The sequence below is a fragment of the Panthera tigris genome, chromosome C1 (genome assembly GCF_018350195.1).
Source record: "Panthera tigris isolate Pti1 chromosome C1, P.tigris_Pti1_mat1.1, whole genome shotgun sequence".
In the NCBI taxonomy this organism is placed as follows: Eukaryota; Metazoa; Chordata; class Mammalia; order Carnivora; family Felidae; genus Panthera; species Panthera tigris.
In genome coordinates, this window is record NC_056667.1 from 105,083,553 (window position 1) to 105,104,121 (window position 20,569).

The following is a 20,569-nucleotide window of genomic DNA, read 5'->3' on the forward strand; positions in this document are numbered from 1 at the left end:
CCTGGTGGATACAGAATGGATTTAATAAAATGGCTAAGAAGTTCATCTTTCACTCCACTTGGTGAAAGCTGGCAGTAGGGTCGGGAAAGCAGAATGAGTAGGGAAGCAGAATGAGGAAAAAACGAACATTCAGAAACAGGAAAGGGAAGGATCTCCATCTCTGAAATGTAGGAAGTATCATCTAAATGAGACCAGAGAGAGTCCTTAAAGGAGAGGGACTTCCCTCTCATTCCTTCTGAGCCTACCAGAGGAAAGAGGCTATTATTATAGCTGCAGTAAGGAAAATGCAAGACAGGGAGGGGAAAAAGGAAACAGGTGTAGCCGATCCCAACCTAGCAAACTAAAACCACATGTACTTTATAGTGTGGCCCGCGTCAGCTGCCTCCCCAGAAACTGCCCGTTTGGAGACCTTTGTGATTCTAGGGAGGCTGATCCCAGGCTTTCCCCATGTAGAATGAACAAATTAGCATGTACCATCCTTCTGGCCACAGTGATTGGTTAGGGGTGGGCATGTGACCCAGGATGGCTTAATCAGAGTCAATCTTGATGCTTCTGCTATGATTCCTGGCACAAAGATGTTCCCTTTTCAGGTTGGATATAAATGAGAAAACGTGTAATCCCAGGAATGCTGGCAGCCATGAGGTGGCCCAGGTTTAAAACGATCCTATAGAAGGCAGCAGCAGGGGGGGAGATCAGGTATTTAGAAACGGATTGAGCCACTGCATCAGCTCTCCCTGGAGCCAGTACTACCTCTGGACTTCACAGTTACGTGAGCCAGGAAGTCTTAATTTTTAAGCCAGTTTGTAAGGTTCTCTTTGATTTAAAACCGAAAGATTCCTAGCCTATACATTCATCATACTTACTCCATCCCTATCCTCCCACAGGATAGCAGAGATCCAGGTAAGACAGTCACTACATTTATCAAGGACTCTAAAGCCAAAGGTATTGAGCTGGAAACATCAGAGGCAGGAGCCAGACACTGTGTAAGACAAGGGGGCCTCAGCGGTCTCTACAGGAGAATGAACTGCCTTAGGAAAAGAAGAGCCAAACGAGAAGCAAGTGCAGAGAAGGGCCTCTACTAGGCAGGTAGAGTTAATGTGAATATAAACACTTTTCCCCACGTACCTATCAAGGGGGTGTTGCTTGGGGGTCTTTCCCTTCATGGGATAAGGAATTCTGAAGCATGTGCCCTTTTAAGTCTTTATTACCCTGTGCTGCGGTGTCTACCTCTCCCTTTGGAAGAGCCTCCTTTTGGCTTCTACTGCCCTTGATGACACTCACTTTTGAGGTGACCAGAGGAATTTTATCTTCTGCTTCTTTGGCATGCCGGGAACTGGGACCCCTTCCTCCTCTGGAAACAACACCATCTTCCTGATCCCGGGCAAGCACCATTCCCTTCTCAGCCCCTCCCACTGGCCCTGGCCTCCCTGACCCTCTGGCAGAGTTGCTCTCCCCTGCAGAGGCCCATGTCTCCCGTGGTAACCTGCAGGGCTGGGCAGAGTCCACGGCAGCTGCTGACTTGTCAGGGGTAGAGTTCCTTTCCCTACTTCCACCTGATTTTTTTCGAGGGCGCCCCCGTTTTCTTTTGGCATCACTTCCTGTATCCTCTATATCCTGCTTTGCTGCTTTAGCTGGTGGATCCTGCCCAATAGCCTCACTCACAGGTACTTCCGCTGTCCTCTTGACACCTTTGTCATGGGGTCCTGGGTCACCACCTATGCCTACCTCCCTGTTCTCTGTGCCTCGTGGCTGAGCGAGCACCCCAGGTAGGGCTTGCCCAGGCCCAGGCCCAGGCCCAGGCCCAGGCCCAGGCCCAGGCCCGGGTCCAGGCAAAGCAGGAACAGCTGGTAAGATCATGTTAATGATGGGCACAGCTGCCTGGGGTCCCCCAGCCCTACTGGGCAGAGCCACTTTCAGAGGGCCTGAAGAAAGCTTGGGGGCCAGGATGGGGGGAGAGACTTGGAGTGGTGGAATAAGTGAGCGAGGGGCCCGGGGAAGGAGCAGAGGCAGCCGGGCCACCAGGGCATTAACCTGTGGGTTATTGGCTGCTGGGGCTGGGCTCTCCACTACACTCTTCTTCCGCTCTCCACGTGCAGGAGGGCCAGCCCCAGCCCGGGATTCCGGCTCCTTAGGTGGCTAAAAGGTAAAGAGAGGACACAGTTAAGTGGGAAGACTGGACACTGGAGTCAACACAGGCATAGAAGGGTGAGAAAATATGGGGAAAGGGATACCAAAAGCCCCCAGCCCAGGGCAGCAAGGTCAGGGGCATCAACTTCCTTACCTGGGCTGGTCTCTCCGGTTTCTTATGGGCTCCACCCTCTAGGCTCTCGACACCATTCTTGGATTTAGAGGACCGCTCCCGAGGGGCATGTTCATCGTCGTCTGTGGAGGTGCAGGAAAGGTATTAAGGCAAGGGCGAGGAGGAAACAATGGACAAGTGAGGCAACTCTGACTGGTGGAGAAGGAGGAAGAAGGCGGTCTAATGCATGACCTAATGTCCTATAAGGGCCACTAGAAATAGAAAGCAAATGCAAGGTGTCTCTACCCTAGCAGGTGGGAGGGCCTATGAAGTTGAAAGTGGCAGAGAGTTTCTCAGGACTTGAGAGATGATGGTCCACCCACCAGCAAGCCCCACTGCCTTGAGTACGTGGGCAGGGGCAGACCGGGCAGAGATGAGGTGCTGCTGCAGGAGGAAGCGGGCGACCTCAACGATGGAACTGAAGGACCGTTTCAGGATTCGTTCTGCCCAGTCACAGGTCAGAGCGCAGGCTGCCTCAACCAGTTCGTCCCGGGGTGCTGGGGTTACTTCTGGGCCCATTTCTGGCTGTGGTGGGGAAGGACATGCCCAATCACACTCCACCTTGGCCCCTCTCAGACACCAGTGTCAACCACAGCAAGACCAGACTGCAGATGGGAGTAACTCGCCCCAGGAACCCACAAATTCTCTTCACCGTCTGCCTGAGCCATCGGGTAGGTAAAGGCAATATCCTGTACACCCAGAAGCTACGTGCAGAATGACCTAGGCTGTGTCACCCTCTACTTCGGAGAGAAGAATACAATCGGAGGGTTGTTTGTTACTTACACTCTCAGAGCCCTTCAGGTCAAGTCCAGGTAAGGGTGGCATAGACACCAAGGTCTTCCTTCGTATGCCACTGTAGCAATATCTGAGACAAGTTAAAGAGCAGCCAACAACGGGGATCTCCAAGCCCCGTGGGAAGGTTAGGCTGTTTCTATTCCTGGCCCTCCACACCCTAAGTTTTCCTCCCCAGGTCCGTCCTCCAGCCCCAACCTCTCCACTCAAGGATATTTGGACTGGCCTCGGCCACCAAGCCTTCGGGCCTTGATGTCAGGGAAGATCTCTCTGATGATTTTGCCAAAGTTGGCGGTGCTGAGTGGGCGACAACAGGCAAGGCTCTCACAGTACTTCCTGAGTAAGTGGGGGAGGGGGCAAAGAGGGAAGATACTTAGACACCAGTGAGTATCGAATCATGGGTAAATTCGGAGGGTCCCTGGCATCAAGTATGGGAAACCCCTTAACAAGTCAGTGGGGCTCTATCAAGGCAGGGAGCTCTCCAGGGGTGAGGGAGTAGTCCCAGACCACCAACCCACACCCCGGCCCCCCATTCACCCACCGATAGGCATCATAAACACTTTGCTTTGGCAAACAGGTGTCAGTATGCTCTTCTAGATGGTTGCGGATCCATCTATAGGCATACATGTACTCCTCATTGCTAAGTGTACTTGGCTCTGAGCTGCAAGAGAAGTAAAAGGGACACACCTTACTAAGATCCTAATAGTTGCTGTGGTTCTCAACAGACTACCACTTCAGCAGTGCTGGACCAAATCACTCGGCCCAGAATCCACCTTTTCCAGGTAAACCAGGACAGCACAGGTCCTTTCCTTCTCTATCAAGCGGTTATGAGTATTCCTAGTCACCCAGCCCCATCTCAGTGAGCCTTCCTTTAAGAACCAGAACCTCTGACGCCTTCAACTGTAGCACCAAACCTACCTTTTGTCTCCAGTACTGGGTCCTGAGGGGAGCTGAAGGTAGAGATACAGCTTGTCGTTGTCTGAGAATTTCTGTACATCTTGCTGAGGTTGGGAGGAACAGAGGCAGGGGAAAAAAAATAAGGCCAAGAAGGACCCAAGGTAGGATCTTCTGATCCTTCCTCCCAAATTGGGCTGCCTTAGAGACTGTCAGAGTGAAAAAGGACCTTAGAAATGATCTGGCGCCGGGTTCTCTATCTGAGAGGCACCTAGGTGAGCTACCATGGTGAGAGGGGAGTGGAGGGGATCGGCTTTGATTTTATTCCTACTGAGTGTCTATACCACAGGTCACAGAGAGATGAACTAAGATGCTCAAGGTCAAACTGGCAGCAAGTTGCAAAGCCAATTATCTTCTGACGGGGAAGACAACACTGCTTGTCCCACAGAAACCTTTCATTTAGGCATACCCTCTTCCTCCTCCTCCCCCCTGCACCAACTCCATCTCTCTACTGCCCTCTTCCCAAAAACACTTACCAGGATCCCCTCGACTTTGTTCTGCACGGCCTTGCTGTGGAGGAGAGGAGAAAGCTGGAGGTCACACACAAGATTTTCCCTGGTGTCTTACTGTTAGGGAGAGGAAGAGGGCTGAGAGGACTGGCAGGTGCTCAGCAACGGCTACCATGATGGAGAATCTCCCAGTGCTCACAGGCACTTGCTCAGGGAGAGGCAGTTTATCTACAGAGGAAGTGAAGTGCTACGGTTCTGGAGCAAGACTTGGAGGTGGTGAGGAGTACTTACGAAATGGTACCTCGGAGCCTCTGAAGAAGGGTGGTGGGTTCTCCCGCCTCAGCACTACCTGAGGGGGCCCGTCCCCCAGTCTTGGGGCTCTTAGCGTCGGGTTCATCTTCTGCCATCCTGGCATGAGGGCTAGAGTTGAGAGGAGACACGACGGGAAGATTCAACCTCCCTTCCCCTGGAGCCACCTGCCACTCCCCAGGCGCTCCTCGTCTCCCTACCCAGAAACACAGAGAAACAGAAAGCCTCTGAATGTCCTCAGTGGTCTTTTTTTCTCACCACTTGCCTCCTCCCCAAATTAGAAATGATCCCATTACTTCTCCAGGCCCATATACACCCAAAGAGATCTCTGCCACCTCCATTCTATCTGCCCCCCCCCCCCCCCCCCGCTTCCTGCAGTCTCCTGAGTGTGGAAAACTGTACAGGAAGAGATAGGCGGGTTGGGAATCCACGTTAGAAATGTCCATTTCTGCCTCTGGCCCCGTCCCGCCCTCACCCCCTTAAAAAACCAAAAACAAGAACCACCACAAAACAAAGTTCTCCGATTCTCCTCACGCCTGAATTTTCCTGGGAGGTCAGAAAGGATACGAACATACTCTGCCCTTGCAGGCTTGGAAAAAACTGGGCCCAAGTTCTCATTACTTAATCTCGCCACGGCTTCCCCCGCGGCTCCCCCTCCCCACGTCGCCGGTCCCTACGTCATCTCCCTCAACCTCCCATCCTGAGGCGCACCCCCACCTCCCTCCCTTCCCCCTGCATTCAATCCCGCGTTGCTGCAAGGTGGGAGGCTTTAGAGGGGCTAACTCCTGGGCTGGGCGTAGGAAACCCGGTTGGGGGAACGGGGTCCCGGATTCGGGGCACGTGCACATGGGCGAAGGAGCTGTTGAAAATACGGTCACAATCTTTTTCTGCTCTCCTCCCAACTCATACTGCCCCCTCCCTACCTTTGAACAGTCGCCTTCCAACACAAGCAACAATAAAGGTAAGGGAGAAAGAGAAACTACCTCGTAGCCACCTTCACTCCAGCCCAGCCCCACGGTCCTGGCCCAGCGGGCTCGTGCGTTGCTTTATTTTCTTTTTTCTGAGTGGCTGGAGCAGTCCCGATCTGCCTAGAGACTCGCGCGGCCTGTTCTCTCATTGGTCGTTGCGGCCACCCGGAGACAGAAGGCGCCGGGCTCGCACCGGCGGCAGCTAAAGTCTGCCTGGTAACAGATTCTGATTGGTCAATAGGGGAGGGAAAATCCAAAGTTGGTCTTATTTGAGTGAAGAGGGGGAAGTCCGGGTTAGGTTTCGGTTAAAACTGGGGTCGGTTGGGACTGCCGGTCCCGAGAGGTTCTTCTCTTAAAGGGACCGCAGGACGAAAGGCCGGGCGCTGGGCACCCTTTGGAGCTTTCTTTTCCTTTGCCCTCGTCTTCAGGGTTTCAGTTTTGCCTTCGGTTGTCAGAGCAACTGGAAGAAAAGAATCAGTGGCTGATAAAATAACTGGAAAATTATGGGTGGTAGTGATGGAGGTTCGCTGAAAGTTCACACCATCTCCTTTTGATGAAAAATAAGTTGAACACCCCACCCTCCGACCCCCGCCCTCAACACAGCCTACAGGCATTCACAGCAAATCTGCAAACACGGGCTCACGTTGCTCTCTGATGGAGGCCTCAAAGTCTCAGCAGCTGTACCACATTAAGTTAAAATGCCAAGCGTTTCTTGGTTTCCCGTGGGTATTTTATTTCCTTCCAAAGAGTTGCTAATGTATTAGCATACCCGTAGTTCACTCGGTGAACACTGGAATTTTGACTGACACCCCCAGGGGGTGCTGGATGCCCACATGAACTCTTGAAGAGAACATTGTGCTGAATAGGTCATGGCTTCTTAACCTTTCGGTTACGGCTTTGTTTAGATCGCGAGTCAAATGAAAGCAGTGGACCCTCTGCTATGAAAAATGCACGTGAGGACTAAGTTTTGCATCTAATTTCAAAGGTAAGGGACTGCAGGTTAACGATTTTTTGAATGGATGTATTTTGTTTGGCACAACAGATACGTTACACCTAAAACTGTATTTGGAGTCCTGACTTCTAATACATTCTCTAGTCTCATCATCAGTGTACTTTTGTAAGGAGGACAGCAATGATGCCTGATCTTGTCACCTTTGCCCTTTTTAGCCTCCATTTATCTACTACTAGCTTCTGTGGGTACTGGGAGAACCCAGGGAATTGCAGAGTTTGGGGGAATAAGGATATAGTGGCAAGACGGTTTTCTAATAACAGCAAAAATGTGTCTGATGTTTACTGTGTGCTAGACACCATACCAAATGCTAAACACCTCATTTAATGCTCCTGGCAGCTCTTTGAGGAAGGTACTTACCGCCTCCGTTTTCCAGGCAAAGAAACTGGGATTTGGAGAAGTGAAGGGACTTGTCCACAGTTACATATGTAGTTAAGTGCTGGAATCAGAATCCAAAGGCAAGCAGTCTGCCTTCAGAGCCCATTCTCTTGAACACTGTCCTAGGCCGTGTAGATACATATTCGTAGATATTCATATACAAATATGGATATAGACTGATGGAAAGGTACCCCCAAACACCACCGTTTGGTATGAAGGGAAATATAGAGCACTTGATTGGAAAAAGAGTTTGGGGTAAATTATGCCAGCTTAGGAATTCGCAGGTGGTGGGGAATAAATGGAAATTTCAGGAAAGAGAGAAAAAGTATCATAGCTCTGTAAAGGAGATTATTTTGACAGCACTGTAGAAGGTGAGGTTGTGTAGGAGGAGAGACTTGAGATGGGGAAAAAAGGCAGGTATTCATTTATGCCAGGCATTGCGCTAAGGGCTAGGGATATAAAGCTGAATGAGGTATGATGTACCTTGTCCTGAGAAGTAACAATAAAAATTATCTGGTAAGCATCACCACAGTAATAGCAAGAATTTATATAGAGTTTAATATGTGCCGAGGATTCCTCTAAGGGCCTCCCGGATGTTGCCACTTTATCTCATAGCAACTCTAGCCGATAGGTACTGTGATTATCCCTATTTTACAGATGAGAAGACTGAGGCATTGAGAGGTTAATAATTTGCCCAATGTCACACAGTAAGTGAGAGAGCCAAGATCTGAACCTAGGCTATCTGGATTCAGAATTTGCTCTAAACACTATTGTACAATGCCTACTAATATTGGGAGTGAATTTGTTGAACATTAGAAAGCAAACCATAAAAGAAAAGATGGATAAATTTAGATACATTAATATTAAAAACTTAAATTTATTTTTAAAACCACTATGAAAAGTATATAAAATCAAGCCACACGTTGGGAGAAGATACTTTCAAGACATATAACTGACAAAGGATTATTATCTGGAATTTATAAAGGCCTTCTACAAATAAAAAGATAAATAGCCAAATCAAAAAATGGGCAGAGAAGATCAACAGGAATTTCATGAAAGAAGCAGAAATGGTTCATAGACATATGAAAAGTTGTTCACTCTCTATAGTAATCAAGAAATTCCAAATTAAAACCACGATAAGTTGCCATTTCATACCCACTAAATTGGCAACAATTCCAAAGTCTGGCAATGCTGAGAGCTGACACGGCTGTGGGCCCAGAGGCGCCCTCACCCACTGCTGGTGGGGACGTGGTTTGCTGTAATCATTTTGAAAGAGTTTGGAATTACTTGATAATGTCGAATATGGAAATATTTTATAATTCAACAATCCTACTCCTACAAACATGCCTTGAAAACAGAGGCAGTAGGATTTATAGTTTCACTGTTTGCATTAGCAAAACCTGGAACCCCAATGTCCATCAACAGTAGAGTGAAAAGTTGTGGTATATTCATATGATCGTATATTCATACGATAGGGCAGTGGGAATGAATGAGCCACAGCCACGTGCATCTACAAGGACGAATCTTTAGAAACAGTGAAAGAACTATAACACGGAAGAGAACATACAGCACGATGCAATTTGCAAAATTTGATGGCAGGCAAAACTGCATAATATATTGTTTATGGATAAATACATATGTGGTAAAGAGTAAGAGTAATAGAATTATTACCATAAAAGTAAACATATAAGTTACCTTCAGTAAGCAAGGGAAAAGAGTTTTGGGAATGCTTCTTCAAGAGCCAATCGACAATGTCTTCCATAGGATCTAATTTAATTTGTTTGTTTTCCAAATAGACGGACAGTCTTTTCAAAATATTTATCATTTCCTTCTTCTTCTTCTTTTTTTTAAAGACTTAATTTTTTTAAGCAATCTCTATACCCAGTGTGGGACTTGGGCTCACAACCCAGAGATCAAGAGTTGTGTGCTCCACCAACTGACCCAGCCAGGCGCCCCTCATTTCCTTCTTGTTATAGCTTTCCTTTCATACTCTTATCAGGTGCTAAGTTCCCTTTTTTATGTTTATTTTTATTTTATTTATTTATTTTTATCTTTGAGAGAGAGAGAGAGAGAGAGAGCATGAGCTGGGAAGAGGGGCAGAGGAAGAGAGAGAGAATTTCAAGCAGGCTCCACTGGGATCATGACCTGAGCTAAAATCAAGAGTTGGACACTCAACCAATTGGGTCACCAGGTGCCTGCTAAGTTCCCTTTTATAGTTGGGTCTGTTTCTGGACCTTCTTCTTTTCTATTGACTCTATTTGTCTATTCCTCCACCCATAACACACTGGTTTTTTTCTTTGTTTGTTTTTAAGTAGGCTTCACACCCAGCGTGAAGCCCAACGCAGGGCTTGAGCTCACAACCCTGAGATTAAGACCTGAGCTGAGATCAAGAGTCAGACACTCAACTGGCTGAGCCCCCAGGTGCCCCAAATAATACACTGTTTTAATTAATGTAATTATGTAGTATGTTTTGCTATCTGATGCTGAACATTTTCCACTCTAAGTTTCATTAATTAAAATAGTTGTGTCTACATATGGAAGATTGTATTTTCCAAATGCGGCCACAACAGTATTGCTGGTTTCACAGACTATTCCAGGACCTTGCCACTTCCCCATCAAGAGATGGAATCTATTTCCTGTCTCCCTGAATCTGGGAAGGCCTTTGTGACTATCTCAGTGAATGGAATGCAGTGAAAGTGATGCTGTGTGACCTCCAAGTCTAGGTTAGAATAGCTGGTACAGTTTCCTCTTTGCTGTCTCTTGGGACACTCACCCTTGGGACCCAGCCACCATGTTGTGAGGAAGCCAAGCAGCCACATGGAAAGGCCATGTGTAGCTCATAACCCCAGCCAATGTCCTGGGTGACAGCCAGCATCAATCATTGGACATGGAGTGAGTGAGCCACTGGATGATTCTAGCCTCTAGTCTTTAAGCTGCTCCAGCTGACACTGAATGGAGTCCCCATAGAGACCTGTCCAAATTGCAAATTTGTGAGAAAAAGTAGTGTTGCCATTGCTTTAAGTCATTACTTGTTGGGGTGGTTTGTTACCCAGCGATAGATGACTGGAGCACTATGCCTTTATATTTCCCGCTTAGTTCTAGAAACAGCTTAGGAATTTCGTACATAACCCTCATCCCTCTAGGACAACACATTCTGGTAAGTATGCTCCATACCCATTTCATGTTCGTACAAACCCAGGTCCACCCAACCCAAGGTTTTTGTTCGATTTTTTTCCTAAAAATGGGGTATATAGGGACGCCTGGGTGGCTCAGTCGGTTAAGCATCCAGCTTCAGCTCAGGTTGTGATCTCACAGTTCATGAGTTTGAGCCCCACGTCGGACTCTGTGCTGACAGCATGAAGACTGGAGCCCACTTCGAGTTCTTTGTCTCCCTCTCTCTCTGCCCCTGCCCTGCCCCTGCTCTCTCTCTCTCTCTCTCTCTCTCTCTCTCTCTCTCAAAAATAAATAAACATTAAAAAACTTTTAATGGGGTTATACTATTCTCTTATATATATAACTCTGCAACTTAATTTGTTTACTTAACATAATGTTGTACATATTTCTCTAAGTCAGGTAGTGTTTAGAGCAGAGAGTTTGCTAGACCTCAAAAATCAGTAAGTCAGGAAAGAGACTCCCAGTAGGGTGCCAGAGAATGGCCAGGAGCAGATATTTAGAACATGCAGCCAGGCAATCAACTTTGGAAGATGCAAGAAGGAGGGTGATCCTCACTAAGATAAATTCAATTACCTGAGGTTGTCCTGAAAGACTTACCCAAATTACAATGGGTAGGAGGTCTAATCCGTCTAAAGGGACCAATGATGAGTGGACACCTTCCAGAACTCTGTCATACTCTTTGACATGGTGGCCTGGGACTACAGCTTTTCTGGGCATATCCTTGAGCTCAGCAAACTCTCTAGAACTTTCCAGATGGTATCATAAACCAACTTGTGGAGCTGACCATGGTGCTAGCAGGAGCCCCTAGATGATACATTGGACTCAAGACATGCTAAGCTCAGTTTTGGCATTCTTGCTCCCTTAGTCTGGTGTAGGGGCATGGGGTGGTATCTTTGTGAGTACAACAGAGAAAGGTCCTGTCAGGATGGGTACAGCAGGGATTAGGGAAGATTTGGGTCATATACTGCTGGTGACCGGGTCATCTGTGACAGGAAGTACAATCTTCTTTTTGGAGTTTCTGTTTTAGTGATATAGGATCAGAAGTACAGATCTAGGATCAGGATACAGGTGAATTTTTAAAAAGTTTTTATTATGAAAAATTTTCAAACATACAAAAGAAGAAGGAAGTATATAATCCCCTGCATACCTATACCTATCACCCTACTTTAAGAATTTTAACAAGAGGGGTGCTTGGGTGGCTCAGTTGGTTAAGCATTCGACTTTGGCTCAGGTCATGATCTCATGGTTTGTGAGCTTGAGCCCTGTGTGAGCCTGGAGTCTGCTTTGGATTCCGTGTCTCCCTCTCTCTCTGCCTCTCTCCCACTTGTGCTCTCTCTCAAAAATAAATAAATGTTAGAAAAAAATTAAAAAAAAGAATTATTAACAACATCCGGTCAATCTTGTTTTATCTGTACCTCCTCCACTCTCCAACGTACCTGCTCCTGGTCATTTTAATAGAGGTGCTCATTATATCAGTACATCTGTAAGTAACTTAGTATTCATGTAAATACTTCAGTATAACTAAAAAAATAAGGACTTTTTAAAAACATAGTCCCAATGCCATTATCATGCCTAAAAAAATTAAACATAAGTTATTATCATTGAACAGCCAGTGTCCAAATTTCTCTAATTTTCTCAAAAATGTATTTCCTGTTATGTTCAAATCAGTATCAACAAGATCCAAACGTTGCATTTAGTTTTGGTTGATGTGTTTCTTAAATCTTTCTAAACTATACCCTCCCTCTTTCAACTTATTCATTGAGGAAACAAGTCATTTGCTTTGTAGAATTTCCCACATTCTTCATTTTTACAATTGCATCTTTGTAATGTTTTTAAGCTTTTGAAACTTGTTCTTCTGTCTCCTATATTTCCTGTAAATCGACTGTGAGATCTAGAGACTTGTTCAGATTCATTTTGATGTTTTGGCAAGAATACTTCATAAGTAGCACATAATGCCTGGTCATTACTCTTTTTGTGGTGCAGATTGATTAGTGAGTTCTGGTTTTGCCGGTCAGCTCTATCCATTATAAAATTTCATTTTGGTGTTTCACTTAATGGTTTTAGCAGCTACTGGTGACCACTGGTTAGGCTCATTTGTCACTAGAAGTTACAAATTGGTGTTATCCAAATTCTATCATTCCTTTTTAATGTACTAGCTGAAATTCCTTAAAGATCTTTTCCTCATCAACTATTTGGTTGTCCTAAGGTGGATTCCTGAGGAAAAGCAAGATAAATACTTGATTCTTTCTCTTTGTTCTCCAGTTTTCAGAATAACAAGATGGTTTTCTAGTATCTTTCAAACATGACCAATTAGAGTTTTCCTATGTGTGTTTTCATGAACTTCTGGATTTTAACATAGTGTATTTCAATCTATTTCAATTATTGTTCTCTTTGAAACTCTAATTGTCCCATCTTTGGCCAGTGGAAGCTCCTTCATGTTGACTTCTGTGTTATTTTTTCTTTTGAGATAATTGTAGATTCACTTATAATTGCAAGAAATAATACAGGTAGAGAGAGAGAGAGAGAGAGAGATCTCATGTACCCTTTCTTCACCCAGTTTCCCTGATGAGGCACTTTGCATAACCATAGTGCCATATCATAACCAGGAAACTGACTGACATTGATACAACTCACCAAATTTCCTCAGGTTTCACCAGTTTTACATACGCTCACTCGTATGTACGTATATGCATATTTAGTTCTCTGAGATTTTATCACATTGTAGATTTGTGTAACCATCACAACAGTCAAGATACACAACAGTTCCATCACTAAAAGAATCCTCTGTGCTACTCTTTGATAGCCATCCCCCCCCCCAACACACACCCAGTCCCATCCCTAACCCCTGGAAACCACTAATCTTTTCTCCAGTTCTATACTTTTGTTATTTCATGAATGTTATATAAATTGAATCATAATATCTATAACCTTTTGAGATTGTTTTGTTTTTTTTTTTACTCAGTATAATTCTCTTGAGATCCATCCAGACTGTTGCGTGTACTAATAGTTCATTCCTTTTTTATTGCTGAGTATTATAGTCCATGGCATGGATATAGCAGTTTAACCATTAATCCACTGAAAGACATTTAGATGGTTTCCAGTTTTTGGCTGTCATGAGTAAAGCTGCTATGAACAACTGTGTGCAGATTTTTGTGTGAACATACATTTTCAGTTTTCTGGGATATATGCCCAAAAGTTCAATTTTGTTGTTGTTGTTGTTGTTGTTTTGCTTCAGACTGAGAATTATTTTGTCTTTTACGGTGACTTTGCTTCCTTCTTCCTCAACGTGGCCTTTTCTCTCCCTCTAGTTGTACAGTTTGTTCTCTCAGTCCTCAGGTCGATTTCTTGGTTATTCAGAATGATTTGACAGTTATGTAGCCGTGTTCAAGGAATGAAGCAAGCCTAGGGTCTTCCTACTATATCCCCATCTTAGCTCCCCCCACTCATGTTTGCTCTTTTTTTTTTTTTTAAGTTTATTGATTTATTTATTTTTAATTTCTTTTTTAAATGTTTATTTATCTTTGACAGAGAGAGAGAGACAGAGCATGAGTGGGGAAGGGGCAGAGAGAGAGGGAGACACAGGATCCAAAGCAGGCTCCAGGCTCTGAGCTGTCAGCACAGAGCCCGACGCAGGGCTTGAACTCACAGACTGGGAGATCATGACCTGAGCCAAAGTCGGCTGCTCAACCGACTGAACCACCCAGGTGCCCTTTTTAAAGTTTATTTATTTGTTTTTTGAGACAGAAAAAGAGAGACAGTGCCAACTGGGGAGGGTCAGAGAGAGAGGGAGAGAGAATCCCAAGCAGGTTCCGTGCCACCCAGGTGCCCCATGTTTGATCTTTATAAGGAATTGACAAAGTATTTTCCAGAGTAGCTGTACAGTTTTACACTTCCACCAGCAATGTCTGAATGATTCAGTTTTTCCCCATCCTGGCCAACATTTTTGTATTGTCACTATTTTCTATTTTAGCCATCATGATAGGTGTGTAGTGATATCACATGGCTTTAATTTGTATTTCCCTGATGTCTGGTAATGTTGATTATCTTTTCATGTGCTTTCTTGCCATCTTTATATCCTCTTTGGTGAAATGTCTGTTCACGTCTTTTGTCCATTTTCAAACTGGAATTTGGGTTTTTTTTTAACTGTTGAATTTTGAGAGCTTTGTGTTCTAGATACAAGTCTTTGGTCAGATGTGTCCCATGTCCTTTAGATATAACCCCTGTAGTCTTCATAGATTCTGGCATGGTAAGTGTTTGAGGCTCATTTTGTTGAATGGAATTTTAAGCCTTTAGAAGTATTAGAAAATTTCTTAATGTTTATTTATTTATTTTGAGAGAGAGAGCAGGGGAAGAGCAGAGAGAGAGAGAGGGAGAGAGAAAATCCCAAGCAGGCTCCGCAGTCAGCACAGAGCCCGACGTGGGCCTCAAACTCACAAACTATGAGATCATGACCTGAGCTGAACTCAAGAGTCAGACGCTTAACTGACTGAGTCACCCAGGTGCCCAAGACCTTTAGAAATATTTAAATATGATGTAGAACGATATGATCCTTTTTCTTTCTGAAGCAGTTTGGTCATTGAAAAGGACAGGGGAGAAACTTAGGAGAGAAACGTCTAGTAAGACACACTAGATCCCAAGGCCCCCATAAGTCACGCATCACACATGCCTCCTTACTTTCATTTGTTCAGTAAAGCATTCTTTGTGCTAAGGCACAAGCCAGGTGCTGGGAATAAGCAGGTAGTTTCAATGTAATGTGACATATGTTCATGCTGAGGTTAAGTGCAGGAGGCCCCATCCTGGAGAGGGGGCCTAAAAGCCTCCAGGCTGTGGAGGATGGATTGAAAAAAATAGTGAAGTTTAGGAACACCAGTAGACACTCTGTCCCCTCAGGTCTCCTTGTGACAACCACCTCCAAAGTCTTCACATTCTGTCTGGCCATAGAAGTGAGATTTGGGCACCTTCAGTATCATGTTGTAATCCCTGGTGTGAACTAGTCAGTCCCCCGGAGTCCTCGTCAGGACTTTCCCATACAAGATACAAAGGATCGGCAGAAGCGGGGTCACAGACTGTGCCCCCAAAGACAAGGTGATCTAAGAAATAGGTTCAGTAGTTTATTTCTTGGTAAAGCAATTTCCAAGAGTTTGTGTAAAAACAGCCAGTGAGCAACATGCAACAGGTGGTCAGTAAATGAAGACACCACTCAATACGTCCCAATAGCCTCTGTTTGGCTTTGGTGGGACTACCTGCCAAGGCTTGGGGGCCGAGAGGGAGCAGCGTGAAGCCAGGTGTCTGAGGAAGTGAGGGCTCAGATGTGGGATGGGGCTACCTGGGGTGGACTTCAGACCCAAATGTCAGAGCTGCAGTCACCCCCGGGGTAGCGGAGCTCATGGGCCAAGGCCGGGCCTAGGGGCTCCTTCCCAAAGTCCACCAGGAAGTTGGGGTTCAACTTCAGGCCTCCCTTTACTGTGTCTACATCGATCTGCAGCATCACAGAGCCTTCCCTGGTGGAAAGAGGAAGGGGGTAAGAAAGAGGTCAAGGGTGGCCATCCCTTTCCCCCAAGAGTTTGTGATGCAGGGGTGGGTCCTAAGAAAGGAGCAGGGCCTGTATGGCGGAGGCGGGTGGGGTGCCCAAGGAGTCTTCAGGAAACCAGACTCTTCTGGGAAAGGAGGACTTGGGGAGGGGAGCCCAGGGCTGTCTGCTTCTCACCTGATGAGATCAGGGTAAAACTGCTTGTCCCAGGCACTGTACAGAGATGTGGTGACGTACAGACGTTTCCCGTCTAGGCTCAGCTGGATCATCTGAGGGCCTCCGGGTACCCGTTTCCCCTTGGGAAAATCAGGGGTCAGGGCCCGTGATAACACGCGGGTCCTGGGAGAGGGATCATGGAGCATGCCCCCACCCCATACTTCTCCAGCATGGATATGAGGGTACCCATGAGCTGGAGTGGAGGGTGGGGGTGTGCAGGTGAGGGGTGGACGTTAGGGGTAGATCCTCACCTTGACCACCAGGGGCTCTGGCTGGGATTTTAGCTCCTGGTCCTCCAGCACTTGCACGGGCCCTCCCTTAACAATGCTGCCCCCAAGGAAGAGCTGGGTGGGGGGATATGGAGCAGAAAGGAGGACGGTGGTGGGAGGTGAGGACATCGCAGGAAGAGCAGGGTGCCTCAGTCAGCATGCCCACACTCCCTCACTTGTGGCCACGACTGCCCACAGTCCTGGCCTGTGCCACCCCTCAGTCTGCATTTTTGCTATTCCTGAACCTCCTTGATCATCCCCCAGCCACTTCCTACCGTCCACCTCATCCCCAGCCTTCTTCTTCCTCCCCCTTCTCTCTCCCCCATCGTGTTAGCACCCTACCTGTCCCGTGAGGCGGGGCCTCTGAGGGTCAGAGATGTCATACTGCCGCAGGTCCCCATGCAGCCAGTTGCTGAAGTAGAGGAAGCGGTCATCCAGAGACAGCAGGATGTCGGTGATCAGGCCTGGGGCAGGGGTGCCATTCAGAGGCTGTAAGAACTTTTGTTCCCCGGGGCCAGGAATCAGCCTTCTGACTCCCAACGTCCCCTGGACACTCACCGGGCATTTCAGGCAGCATCCAGCCCTTCACTTTCTTGGGGGGCACCTGGATGACCTTCTCCACTGACCAAGTACCTCCCTGCGTCAGGAGGTGGACGGTGGGGTTAGGCAGAGAGGTGAGCCTGTTAGATTGGGGACTTGGGGTTGCATCTGGGTCTCCCCAGCGCCTGCTGTCTGCAGTGAGACAGCAGATGGAGGGCCCTCTTGCCACTTGGGTCTAACTCCTGTGCAAGACCCTTAAGGTAGGGATGATGTCTCCTTCACCACTACATTCCTAGCACTTAGCACAGTGCCTAACATAGAAGCCCACAGACGGTTTTTGAATGAATGAGTAGGAATTTAGGATTCAGGGGAGAAGAGAGATAGGACAAGTGGCCTTGGTTTTTGTTCCTGGAGAAATAGGGCTAGCGGAGTCAGGCAGAGGGGCTTGGGTCAGCCCTAGAGAGAGGGGTGCCTCATGGCTACGGATGGCTGGGAGGACAGGGCCAGAGGACACGAGGCACCTGATTCTTGTAGAAGCGCTGGATGGTGGAGCTGAGGGCACAGCCCACGAAGCCCTGGGCCGCGTCTGGGTTGTGCAGGAAGCGGACCTCCAGGGGGATGAGCCCGTCCTGCAGGGGCAGGGTCTGCACGATCTCATGGCGCTGCCAGTCCCACACATGTAAATGGCTTCCATACAGCCCTGAGGAAGGGATGGGGCCAGAGGATGGGCTCAGGATCAGGGCAGGGCAGCATGAGTGAAGGCTGGGGCACAACCCAGGGCATAAGGTTGAAAAACTGGTTGGAGGGATAAGAAGGAGGCTTGAGCAAGCTGGAGTACTCATCAAGTCCTATACCATCAATCACCCCAAGAGTCGGGTTCACAGGAGAGAAGTAGGAGACCTGAAGAGGGGTTTTCAAGCAGAAAGTAGGGGTGTGTGTGCCCAGGCTCCTACTGGCCTATGGGGGACAAGTCTCACCTGCCTCTACATCAGCGGGGTTGAAGCCATCTCGAAAGACATTGGGAGCCGCCCATTCACTGCTGATCATGACATTGTGTCGAGGCTGGTACCAGAAGTCATAGCCCATGGGTGCAGCGCCCCCAGGCCGTTCCCATGTTCCCTTCACCTCGAATGTCTCTCCATCCAGCAGCACGAAACCCCCTGAACAGTGAAGGAAGTAAAGTGGCAGGTAGCAACAGTGGAGATGCCAGCCTTATCCAGCCCTTGCCCCCAGGCATGTCCAAGGGGCTGCAAGTCCATTTCATGGTGCCCCTTCCTCCCCCTGGATTTGCTAGGTCCTTCAATTCAGGTGCCCAAAGGGTTCCATCCAGGGGACCAGGTGGGAGGGGACTCATTCTGGTGCCCCTACCTCCCATCAACTTCATCCCGGTCCTAGACCACAGGGGACATTTCTGTCCCCTTGAGCCGAGAGTCTGGGACTCAGAAGGCTGTGGCTCTCTTGCCCAGCCTCTCTCTCAGTGTGGACTCCCTTCCAGAGGCTAGGCTCCATTCTGCTCACTAAGTTGTATTTTTTTAGAGCAGACAAATTGCATATACTCGTTATTCACTGTGAATGCCTAACATGTCCTCCCTTGCTTAGTGTGTTATGACGCCTTGATAGTCCTTTGCAAATACAACTAGATGTCAACTCCTCAGTGGTATTAAACCTAGGAGGGTCACATTCCTCCTGCCTCTGAGAAGGAACTGGTGTCCCACTCCAAGCCCTCAAATGGAATAGGTAAGGTTCAGAGAGAAACAGCTCAGTGTGGTGATTAGGTCATAGATTCTGGAACCACTCTGCTGGGTTTGAGTTCTGCCTCTACAGCTTATTAGCTGTATGACTTTGGTTAAGTTATTTACCCAGCCTGTGCCCTGGCTTTCTCATCTGGAAAACAGAGATGCTAGGCACACCTACCTCATAGGTTGTACCTGGCACACAGGAGACATTGTGTAAGTATTAGCTAAGACAGCACCATAAATGAGAGTGCCGATGTGAAGATTAAGGACCCCATGGACTGTGAGACTTGCCCATGAATTCGTAAAGGCTGATATTAAATGTCTGTGTTTTCCGGGGTCATGTCATAGTCCCCCAGAACATAGTGCACTGTTCTGACTGAAATTTCTAAGTGAATTTGTCATTCAAGTTTCATCTTTATAGAAATCATTGAAACGACTAAAGTTCCTTGACTATAGTTTAAATTTTGGGTAAGACCCAGCCCTCTGGTTCTCCCTGGAAGGTCATTCAATCCCTCTGCCTCAGCTCGGGAGCTGTTCTCCCCACAGATGTGCCTACAGTACCAACAGGTACCTTTGCCATTGCCTTTGGGGTCTCCCAGGGAGCTGACCATCACCTCCCCACTAGCCAGGCAGTGGCTGGTATGGACGTAGCCCAGGTCACACTTGGCATGGATGTCTTCAGCCTCAATGACCTGGATATGGGTAAGAAATGGCATCAGAATGTTATAGGGCTGGGGGGACCCACCTGTGACTCCCCATCCCCCCACTCCTATCTGCTGACACCATCATATTTTTTCCTTCAAGACATGAACACAATTTTCCCAGGGGGAATATGGCAGAGATTCAGTCTGGTAGCTTCTGCAGAGCAGCAAGGGAGAGTCTGAGAGATTAACTCTGCAGGCAGAAAACACTGACTTCTCTCCCATCGTCTGTCTTGAAGGCACTACGACCCTTGAGACCAGAAGCTCCTCCCCTGCTGGGCCATCACCAGCATCAAGGCACAAAGATGGCACTCAACCATGTGTTGGGAGGGGTGGTTAGAGGCTCCTGCCTGAGGGAAGTCCTTGGCTCATAATTGGCTGGGGGAAAAAAGGGCTCCTTCCCTCTCTCAGAGTCAAAACAAAAAGCTCCTCCCAACCCCTCTAGTGCCCACCCCCATGATTCTATATGGTGACCACCCGCAGGCCTTGGTAACCCTCCTCTGAAGTCCCGCCCCCGCCCCCTGCTGCTGAGCCCTGACACTGTGCAAGAGCTGAAGGCAGCTGGCTGGGGGGTGGCCTGTGGCCTGGAGGGTGCCCAGAGTGGCATGTCCATTAGGTCCTTGAGCAACAAAGGCAGGGAACATGCCTTGTGTAGCTTCGGGGCACGGGGCTCGGAGCCCACATCCACCACATAGATGCGGGAGGACATGAGACAGGGCAGCATCAGTTTGGTGCGGGACTTGGTGCTGTCCCCGAAGCAGCTGCTACAGGTGTTCCATCCTGAGTGATGCAGTTCATCCTTCAGGTTGGGCATGGGCAGCCGGTGGATGACCTAGGATGGGAGAGGGGGCAAGGGGTGGTGCTCACCCAGACCATGCCACTGGGATCCCTGGACCCACTTGGGCTGGGCAGCACAGCACAGGCTGGTGTTCATCGTTGTCCTGTACCTTGGGGGTGCCCTTGTGCAGTGAACAGACTGTACAACCGTACCCAAGGAGGGTGAAGAAGGATGCAGCTGGGGAAGGGCATTGCCGGGGCCAGGGCTAGAGAGGGGACTCAGGGTACTCCAGTGCCCAAGCTGCACCTCACCTGGCAATAATGGGGAGACTTGGGGTCAACGTCCACGGTGGCCAAATAATCCGGGGCCTCAATGCCTGTGTTTCGGTAAATACAGGGCAGGTAGATAATCTCTTCCCTGGGTCCTAAAGAGTAGAAAGCAGTTAGTGGGGATGGCAGGGTAGAGAG

At 47.9% G+C, this 20,569-nt stretch overlaps 2 protein-coding genes and 2 long non-coding RNA genes across 11 annotated transcripts in view; 2 read left to right on the forward strand and 2 right to left on the reverse strand.

The window, feature by feature from the left end:
• On the reverse strand, positions 1-5,959 carry RFX5 (regulatory factor X5). 5 transcript variants are annotated; one of them, XM_042994111.1, is made up of 11 exons: positions 5,787-5,959; positions 4,786-4,914; positions 4,522-4,555; positions 4,010-4,092; positions 3,633-3,752; positions 3,308-3,427; positions 3,083-3,164; positions 2,623-2,824; positions 2,282-2,382; positions 2,032-2,136; positions 1,214-1,351 (listed from the first exon to the last, which is right to left on the reverse strand). In XM_042994111.1, exons 1-11 carry the CDS (start codon positions 5,918-5,920, stop codon positions 1,304-1,306), a joined length of 1,158 nt encoding a protein of 385 aa, XP_042850045.1. In that variant the 5' UTR covers positions 5,921-5,959; the 3' UTR covers positions 1,214-1,303. The 5 variants fall into 5 exon arrangements, with proteins under 5 accessions (XP_007088183.2, XP_007088184.2, XP_007088186.2 ...); XM_007088121.3 differs by having other exon boundaries at positions 1-2,136; positions 5,787-5,958; XM_007088122.3 differs by having other exon boundaries at positions 1-2,136; positions 5,727-5,803.
• Positions 2,100-3,350, forward strand: LOC107180190. 2 transcript variants are annotated; one of them, XR_006220587.1, is made up of 4 exons: positions 2,100-2,401; positions 2,551-2,756; positions 2,876-2,970; positions 3,270-3,350. It is a non-coding gene; the product is annotated as an uncharacterized LOC107180190 (long non-coding RNA). The 2 variants fall into 2 exon arrangements; XR_001510937.2 differs by having other exon boundaries at positions 2,100-2,756.
• The window catches only part of LOC102954952, a 19,661-nt gene continuing 4,601 nt past the window's right edge, over positions 5,510-20,569 (forward strand). Inside the window, exons 1-3 of one of the 2 annotated variants that reach the window (XR_006220585.1) lie at positions 5,510-5,562; positions 5,737-5,764; positions 6,677-6,756. This is a non-coding gene — a long non-coding RNA (uncharacterized LOC102954952). Of the gene's footprint in view, positions 5,563-5,736; positions 5,765-5,969; positions 6,294-6,676; positions 6,757-20,569 lie in introns of those variants that run through there. The other variant, XR_006220586.1, reaches the window with a different exon arrangement.
• Positions 15,431-20,569, reverse strand: part of SELENBP1 (selenium binding protein 1) — an 18,781-nt gene continuing 13,642 nt past the window's right edge. For both annotated transcript variants that reach the window (XM_007088120.2, XM_042994113.1), the window contains 10 exons: positions 20,414-20,526; positions 19,971-20,156; positions 19,195-19,315; positions 17,865-18,047; positions 17,409-17,587; positions 16,906-16,984; positions 16,690-16,811; positions 16,330-16,422; positions 16,040-16,158; positions 15,431-15,833 (listed from right to left, as the gene is read on the reverse strand). In XM_007088120.2, coding sequence (XP_007088182.1) covers positions 15,671-15,833; positions 16,040-16,158; positions 16,330-16,422; positions 16,690-16,811; positions 16,906-16,984; positions 17,409-17,587; positions 17,865-18,047; positions 19,195-19,315; positions 19,971-20,156; positions 20,414-20,526 — 1,358 coding nt within the window. In that variant the 3' untranslated portion in view covers positions 15,431-15,670. The remainder of the gene's footprint in view (positions 15,834-16,039; positions 16,159-16,329; positions 16,423-16,689; positions 16,812-16,905; positions 16,985-17,408; positions 17,588-17,864; positions 18,048-19,194; positions 19,316-19,970; positions 20,157-20,413; positions 20,527-20,569) is intronic.